Source organism: Pantherophis guttatus, chromosome 4 (genome assembly GCF_059756535.1).
Source record: "Pantherophis guttatus breed Tessera chromosome 4, ASM5975653v1, whole genome shotgun sequence".
NCBI lineage: Eukaryota > Metazoa > Chordata > Lepidosauria > Squamata > Colubridae > Pantherophis > Pantherophis guttatus.
Window position 1 is genome coordinate 98192898 of NC_142066.1, and position 9316 is coordinate 98202213.

Consider the following 9316-nt stretch of genomic DNA (forward strand, 5'->3'; position numbering starts at 1 on the left):
CCAGGCACTGGGACATCACTTCAAGGGCATTGTTGGGGTGGCCTGGGGTGGAGATGTACAGCTGGGTGTCATCAGCGTACTGGTGGTATCTCACCCCGAAGCCACGGATGATCTCGCCCAGCAGCTTCACATAAATGTTGAACAGAAGGGGCGAGAGGACCGATCCCTGTGGCACTCCACAGATGAGAGGCCTCGAGGTTGACCTCTGCCCCCCTGCCAACACAAACTGCGACCGGTCGGAGAGAAAGGAGGAGAACCACCGCAACACAGTGCCTCCCACCCCCAACTCTTCCAGCCGGTGCAGCATGATACCATGGTCGATGGTATCAAAAGCCGCTGAGAGATCTAATAGGACCAGAACAGAGGAATAACCCCTGTCCCGAGCCCTCCAGAGATCATCCACCAACGCGACCAATGCCGTTTCCGTGCTGTGCCCAGACCTGAAACCCGACTGGAACGGATCTAGATAGGATGTTTCCTCCAGGAATTGTGGAAACTGTTGCGCGACAACACTCTCAACAACCTTCGCAATGAAGCGAAGGTTGGAGACAGGACGATAGTTAGCCAATATTGCTGGATCCAGGGACGGCTTCTTGAGGAGAGGCCTCACCACCGCCTCTTTCAGGGCAGCGGGGAAGTGACCCTCACTCAACGAAGCATTAATGACGCCCTGGAGCCAGCCTCGTGTAACCTCCCGGGAAGCCAGTACCAACCAGGAGGGACACGGGTCCAGTAAACATGTGGCCGCACTAAGTCTCCCCAAAATCCTGTCCACATCATCGGGAGTCACAGCATCAAACTCCTCCCAGGTAACATTCTCAAGACTATTCCTCGTCACCCTGCCCTGATCTACCTAGTCAGAGTCCAAATCCCCCCAGATCTGAGCGATTTTGTCATACGGGTATTGTCTGAAATCCTCCGCCCTGCCTTCCAAGGGATCCTCCTGCACTCCCGGATGGAGCAGGGAGCGGGTCACTCTGAACAGGGCGGCCGGACGATTCCCTGATGACGCAATAGAGGCAGAAAAGTAATTAAACTTTGCCGTCTTTATCGCCACTAGGTAGGCCTTAATATGCGACCTTACCAGTGTTCGATCAGATTCAGCGAGACTGGCCCTCCAACCGCTCTCCAGGCGTCTTTTCCAGCGCTTCATTTCCCTCAGCTCCTCAGTAAACCAAGGAGCCGCCCGGGATCGGCACCAGGTCAGAGGCCGCAAAGGCACGACTCGGTCCAAGGCCCCACCAGCCGCCCGATCCCAGGCGGCTACCAGGTCCTCAGCCGAGTCATGTGCTAGATCCTCAGGAAATGGCCCAAACTCCATCTGGAACCTATCAGGATCCATCAGGCACCTGGGGCAGATCCATCTAATTGGGTCCGCCTCCCTGCGGTGAGGGGTAGCGGTTCGAAGATCCAGGCGAAGGAGTGAGTGGTCAGTCCGTGACAAGGGTTCCATGTCTATATTCCCTATAATAAGAGCACTCAACCACTGGCCAGAGACAAAAATCAAGTCCAGAGTGTGCCCTCCCCTGTGAGTAGGGCCATGAACTAACTGGGTCAGGTCCATGGCCATCATGGAAGCCATGAACTCCCGAGCCACCTCAGACGTTTCACCAACGGATGGCAAGTTGAAATCACCCATGACTAAAAGCCTGGGTGTATCTACTGCCACCATGGCTATCACGTCAAGTAGCTCAGGTACGGCTGTTGCCACGCGGCAGGGAGCCAGGTACGTAAGCAACAGGCCCATCTGAACCCCACGACCCCACCTCACAAGGAGGGACTCACATCCGGCTTTCTGAGGCACAGCGGTCTCCCTCGGACCCAGATCCTTGTTTATAATAACTGCCACCCCCCCTCCCCTCCCCTGGGCCCTCGGCTGATGGAATGCTCTGAAGCCTGGTGGGTACATTTCAACCAGAGGGACGCCGCCTTCCAGGCCCAACCAGGTCTCCGTAATACCCGCCAGGTCCGCTCCTCCCTCTTGTATAAGATCGTGAATGAGGGGGGCCTTGTTTACCATGGACCTGGCATTGCATAGCATCAGCCGAAGGCCCAGATCCTGAGCATCTAAGCCACCTAGTATCCGAGCAGAGCCTTGGGGACTGGGGCAAGCAATTGCTCTCAGACAGCAAATGCGAGCCCCCAACACATGATATGGTCCCTTGCTCCCGCCATATCTGCCCCTCCCGTCTACCATGCTGATGGTACAACTCTCATAAGTATCGTCCCCCATCCCTTTCCCAATCCCTCGTCCAGCACTCCCCAAATCATTACCCTGTGCCGGGCTCAGCTCTGACCCTGGTGGATTTCCCCCTCCATCCCCCATAGTCGTCTTCCCAATTTCTCTAAAAAGATTATTACAACCCCCCCTCCCAGAACCGCTTAAAATCTTTAAAAATTTCCCTAGAAAACCCCACAAATTCTTCCTTGCTCCATGCCATCTCTCCAGACTCCAAAGTCCGTCATCGAGATAGGCCCTCGGTAATGTGGAGGGCCAAACCTGCGAGAGGGGAGAATCTCGCAGGGCGAGGAGTTCTGACACCGAATACATATAATCATCAGGGGAGACAAAGTCGAAGGGTAGGGGACCACCGATGTTACAAACATAGAGAAAATTCCAGTCTATGGTCAAGCCGCCAAGCTCCATTGTCCTCTCACGACAATGGCAAAAGAGGTGCGTGTCATTTGACCCCGGAGGTTTCCAGGGCAGCCGTCCTCTCACCTAGGCCGACCCATGGAAACTTAGATGGAAACCCAGGCATGAAGATAGCCATATTCCGCCTCCAACCGGCCTTGCGTCCATAGAACCAGTATCCCTCCTGGGATTAGTAGCATCAGGGAATCCAAACATCCTGCTCATAAGGGGGTTTAAGTTCATAAATTTACGTCAGAGAAGTTTTACATGGCAAGGAATTCAGACAGGCTAGATAGAAGAGGGGGAAAATTAGGAATAATTCAGCAGGCCAGGATAGATGGGTAGCTATAGCCGTAATAAGGCCGATAGGCCTAAACTCGGTCCAAAGGAAGGAGGAGGGAGGGGAAATTCAAACCACATAAGTTTGTAGTCATTTTTCGACCCCTGTAAATCCCTCAGCCTTCCATTCTGATGAATAAAGCTCCCGTATTTCGTTCCCCCCATCCAGCTCGCCCTGGGAGGGTGGGGGGGGTCTCTGGGTCTCCATGGAGGTAACCCTTCCCCCAAGGATCAAACACTCTCCAATCACCCAGGAATCAAGTCTAAGGCTGCCGCTGAAGGATCCTATGCCGTCTGTTTTAAGGTCTGCAGGCCTTTGGGAGCCGCCCCGACATCAGCCGCCATCACCGCGGTCGCCGCCGCGGCCGCCGCAACCACCATCACCGCCATCGCCATCACCCCCCCCCCCATGGATGTCCCCAACCGCCCCCTGCCTCCGCAGATCCACCTCGAGGCATCCAGGGGCGTGAGGAACCTCCGTAGGGGCCTCAAACGTTGATGTTGTCAAGGGGCCACCACCGCCGCTACCACGATCGCCCGTAGCCGCCGATGCTAACGCCGCTCCCCACAGGCCGCGTCTATTCGTGCCATCACCCGCCGCCGTCTCGACATTGTCGTCCTCGGAGCTGGGGTGATCCGGAGAGCTGGCAAAGCTCCCAACGGGCTCCCCAGATGCTCCTTTACCCGGACGGGGGGTCATGGAGGTTCAAAATAACCCCCCCGAGGCCCCCCAAGCTGAGGCATCGCCCCCCGAAGATCCGAGATTCAACGCCGGAGCGCCATCTTGGACATGCGCAGAAGAAGAAAAAATGTATTGGTATGTATTCATCTTGTCGTATGCGCACACGTATGCGCACACGATAGTAGGCCTCACACAAATCGAGTTTGGTAAAAACTCGTCCGGTGGACAATACGGCCAGGAGGTCCTTAATCAAAGGTAGAGGGTATAGGTATTCCACACACACTGCATTCAATCCCCGGAAGTCGACACAAAGACGCAGGCCTCCGTCTTTCTTTTCCCTGAACCTCACAGGGGCCGCCAACTGTGATCTGCTAGGTTTGATAAACCCTCTTGCGAGATTTTTATCGATATACCGTCGAAGTTCTTCCATCTCGGCCGGTGTCATAGCATACATCCGGGGTTTCGGCAGTTTAGCCCCTGGGATCAGTTTGATAGCGCAATCTGTTGGTCTATGGGGTGGTAATACCTCACTCTCTTCTTCGTTAAAAACCCTTTTGAGATGGTTATACACCTTTGGGAATCCACACGAGCCCTCGTTCTGTCCCCCGGCTTGTTCCATCTGTTCCTCAGGTTCTGGCTCTGGACCCACTACCAGCTGTAATTTCCGATACGCCCCCCCCTCCCATCAAATATGGGGCTTCCATTTGTCCAACCATGCTAAGCCCAAAATAAGGGGTTCCACCATCCGTTCCATTATGATAAAACGCAGGGCCTCCCTGTGATCCCCTATTTGTAACTACGAGTTCAGTAATGAGTTTGGACGCCCCCCCCCAGTACAGAGCCATCCATTTGTTCGAACCTTATCGGGGTTCTTAATTGCACTGTGCATAACCCCAGATCCTTGACTATCGCTCAGCTAATTAAACATCTGGTGCAACCAGAATCTATCAATGCTCCCCTGTGACTCACTTGAGAGGTACATGGGTTCTGTATCATGACTGATATAATAAAGGGACATATCGGCGCACTTACCATGGGGTTATTCGGGTCGCTCTCCTCATCATCATTGATGGTTACGGGATTTCCTTCAGGTGCACTGGGACTCGTCGCCTCCTTTTCAGTAGACCGTGGACTGCCACGTGGAGTTTGGGCAGCCAACCGGGATTGGTCTGTGCCCGGACGGCCGCGGCCCCTCAGTGTGCGTGCCATCCCTATCGGTGGTATCTTAGCTTGAATAGAGGGTAAAAGGCAATCAAGAGCCTGGTGTCCTGGCTGGTCGCAGCGGAAACAACGAAATACACCTCTGCCTGCTGGTTCTGAAGAACGGAGAGGAAAGGGACCATTCCATCCAGTACCTGTCTCCCTGCCGGGCGACGGTCTGTCCACCTGTCGTCGTTGCTGACCACCGTCCCCTCCCCGGGACCTGAATTCCCGCAAATCCACATCTAGGTCTGTGGCCGCCTTGAACCACTCCGTTATCCGGGGCGGCAAGCCTCTGTAAACACAGGCCTGTCTGATGTCCCTATCCAATCCCAACCGAAAATGGTGCACTAGCAGCCGTTCTGGCCAGGCTCGCAGGCGTCCTGCGAGGGCTCGGAACTCCTTGATATACTCTGACAGATCGGCCCTTCTGCCTTAATGAAACCAACACCCCCTCCACCACCTGGGTGCGGGTGTCATCCTCAAATCGGTTCCTTAATGCCTCTAAAAAGAGACTCACATCAACCAGTTCTCTGGCATGGTCGGTGTGGAGGTCTGCGACCCGTTAACACATTGGTTATGGCAACTACCATGGACCATTGGGAGGGGTACAGGTGCATACAGGTCTAGATAACTAAGCACCTGGCTCAAGAAGATGGACACTCAATCAGCGCTTCCATCGAATGTGGTTTGTATGGGTGGAGGTCCCCAGACCAGTCTTTGGGGCCAATTCCCTGCTACCCAGAGGGGGGATGGGCCAGGAGGTGGTGGGTGTTCCTGGGCGTCCCTCCCATCCCCTCTTCGTGGCCCTTCCTGCTGTCTGGGGCCATTGTAGCCGGTGCCACCTAAGCCTTGCCGGCTAGGGACCCCCTGGTCTAAACTCCTGAGAGCCTCTCCCAATGACGTGGTGGTGGTGGTGGCCAGAGGTTCCGATGGTTTAGTCCGAGTCCTCGCTATTCGCAGTTTTGGGCTAGCCAACTGGAAACGGCTATCCAAACTCCGGGACAAACCCCCTCCCTGCCAGGATGCTGGAGCTTCCAATCCAGTGGCCCAGGGTTTCCACGAAGGAGCATCTCGGAAACTTGCTTCGCCAAACCGTTCTCTTAAAATTTCAAGCATGGTAGACCCCAGTCCTGTGGAGTAACTCCACTCCGCATCATCCTCTTCCACCCAATATCGCTCCCGCCACCCTTGGAAAGCAGAATCTCCTGGGCGGGGCTTCGCCATCTTCGTTGCCTCAGAAATAGCAGGGCTATGCCACCATTCACCTGACAACGTCTTCTTCCCATCACCGCCGGGCGCTCCAACCAATTTGCTTTTTTTTCCTCCCTTTTTTGGTTTTGTTCCAATACACACAAAGGGAATAAACATGTGTATAGCAAAACATGTGTTACTACAATACTTTTCTGTGAGAAATACTTCATTTTCTGGAAAAATTTCAGGGGTGCCAACATTTACGGCCATGATTGTATCTCCACCCCTCATCAGTTCAGTGAGGCAGTAGATGTGATGTGCCGGTGCCTGGAGGCTGTGAGGATCTGGATGGGACTCAACAGGCTCAGACTTAACCCAGACAAGACCGAATGGCTTTGGGTATTGCCTCCTAAAGACTATGTTCATTGTCCATCCTTGGTTCTGGGGAGCGAGAAAGTGCCCCCCTCAGAACAGGCTCGCAATTTGGGTGTCCTTCTAGACTCACAGCTGAGACTGGAACATCATCTGACAGCTGTAGCTAGGGGGACCTTTGCACAAGTTCATCTGGTGCACCAATTGCGACCCTACTTGGATCAGGAGGTTCTCCTCACAGTCACTCATGCCCTTGTCACCTCACGGTTGGATTATTGCTACGCGCTCCAAATGGGGCAACCCTTGAAAAGTGTTCGGAGACTACAGTTGGTCCAGAATGCAGCTGCGCGAGTTATAGTGGGTGCGCCTAGATACACCCACATTACACCAATTCTCCGCGAGCTGCACTGGCTCCCTATTAGTCTCCGGGTGCAATTCAAGGTGTTGGTCATTACCTTTAAAGTCCTATATGGCTCAGAGCCAGGCTATCTTCAAGACCGCCTTCTACCACATAGCTCCCAGCGACCGGTAAAATCCCACAGAGTCGGTCTCCTCCGGGTCCCGTCAACTAAACAATGTCGGCTGGTGGGCCCGCAGGGGAGGGCCTTCTCTGTGGCTGCCCCGGCTCTCTGGAACCAATTACCTCCTGAGGTCCGGACCACCCCCACCCTATTGGCCTTCCGCAAAGCGGTGAAGACCTGGCTCTTCCAGCAGGCCTGGGCTGTTGATCTCGTTATAATGATCTTGCGAGACCCGGCCACGAATTGGAGTGCATGTGTTTTTAAAGCTTTTAATGTTTTAATGTTTTTCTTTTTAACATTTTTTATGGGATTGTTCGCATTGTTTTATTCTTTGTTGTAAGCCGCCCAGAGTCCCTTGGGAGTTGGGCGGCATAGAAATGCGACCAAATAAATAAATAAATAAATATTTAATCTGTCATCCAGCTGTTTTTCCTTATATTCTGCCTTTGTTTCTGTTGTTTTTATAATGTTCTCCCTTTTTACAGCCTGCAGCAATTTTTTTTTTTTTCCTGTACTTTGGTTCGTTTTTCTTCTTCTACAGTTTGATGGATTTGCAGGTACAACCTGTCAATCTCACTTTGTGGATGTAAATCCTGGTACATATTCAAAAGTTTATGTCTTTTCCGGTCCAAGTTTTCCAGTTCAGCCAAAGTCCAGTTGATGATTCCAGCTGAGTAGTGTATCACTGGAACTGCCCATGTATTGATGGCTTTAATATGTTTCCAGCATTCAGCTTTGATTTTAATATTTTACAGACCCTCCTGATGTATTCCGTTTGCGTTGATTCTTTTACTTTCCCATTCAAGATGTTGTTGTTATTGTTATTATTATTATCTCTTTTATTCATTAAATATGAAACTCAGTCAACTGAACATTTAAAAATGTATCACAAATTACTGTTATTGTTATAATTATTATTATTATATACTAAATTGTGGCAGTGTAATAAATGACAATATAGCAGCACTGAAATATATAGAAAAAGGGATTTGATAACCTGCTTCTTAAAGGACTCAAACTGAAGTCATGATAATTTAAGTTAGATAACTTACTCTAAATTTACTGTACTTTTTTGAGTATAAGGCGCACTTCCCCCCCCCCGCCCCCAAAGAGCATGGAAATGTTGGTGCATCTTATACACCAAATATAGTCATTTTTAGCCTCCTGAAACCCTGCTCCGCATGTCCTCTTTTTGCAAAAAACGGGCCTGTTTTTCACAAAAACAGGGCATGCAGAGGCTTTGGGAGCCTGCAGAGTGCTCCTGTGGGCTGGGGAGGGCAAAAATGTCCCTTTTTTTGCAAAAATGGGCAAAAAATGGGGCACACATAGGCTTTGGGAGGCCTTCAGAATGCCTCTGTAGGCTGGAGAGGGCAAAAATGCCCCCATTTTTGTGAAAAACAGGCCTGTTTTTGGCCTCCCAAACCCCCAATGCATCACATTTTTGCCCTTCCCAGCTCCCAGGAGTACTCTGCAGGCCTCCCAAAGCCTCTGCACATCCCGTTTTTGCAAAAAACGGGACCCGCAGAGAGTTTGGGGAGGCCTGCAGAGTGCTCCTGAGGGCCAGAGAGGGCAAAAAGTTTTTTTTTTTTTTTTTTGCTTACCTCTTCGAAATCTTGTTGTGTCTTATACACTAGTGTGTCTTATAGTCCGAAAAATATGGTACATCAGATGGCTTGCTAAATATATGCAAGAATTTTTTATGTAGGAAGATATTGTTAATGAGAAAGCATCCTATTCACCCTTTAATTATTTTTCCTTTATTTCATATTCAGGTCACTAAAATTGACCAAAGGGACTATGAAGAACCAACAAAAATGCACAGATTTCAGCTCTCTTCTCTTAATCCTCAGGAACGAATTAATTATTACCAGCTAATTGAAGAACTAGGTAGGTGATTCAAAGAATTTTTGGAGTGCTGTATCCTGATTCATTGCATTCCTTATAGAGACATGTTGAATCATGTTTCTTTTGAACTGCTTTACTGAATAATTCTTAAATTCCTAAATTTGCTTTTCCTACAGAAGGAATTCTGATTTAAAATAACAATACAAAAATATATTCCTTAGGGGGAGTGGTGTTGGAGAAGCAATGCTTTGATTCGAGCTGCACACATACAATTGTGGGACAGCCTCTTCGCAATGAGAAATTCTTGGCATCAATGGCAGCAGGAAAATGGGTGCTTCATCGTTCCTATTTGGAAGCATGCAGAGCAGCACACAGCTTTGTAAAGGTATTCAACATTATTAAGGCCGTTTAAAATTCATTAATATTTTAGTATACACTCTAGAACAGTGATGGCGAACCTTTTAGAGACCGAATGCCCAAACTGTAACCCAAAACCCACTTATTTATCACAAAGTGCCAACAGAGCAA

General features: G+C 50.7%; 1 protein-coding gene across 8 annotated transcripts in view; it reads left to right on the forward strand.

The window, feature by feature from the left end:
• TOPBP1 (DNA topoisomerase II binding protein 1) overlaps positions 1-9316 on the forward strand; it is a 99840-nt gene that overhangs the window by 78347 nt on the left and 12177 nt on the right. For all 8 annotated transcript variants that reach the window (XM_087892510.1, XM_087892513.1, XM_060683702.2 and 5 more), the window contains 2 exons: positions 8716-8830; positions 9010-9173. In XM_087892510.1, coding sequence (XP_087748636.1) covers positions 8716-8830; positions 9010-9173 — 279 coding nt within the window. The remainder of the gene's footprint in view (positions 1-8715; positions 8831-9009; positions 9174-9316) is intronic.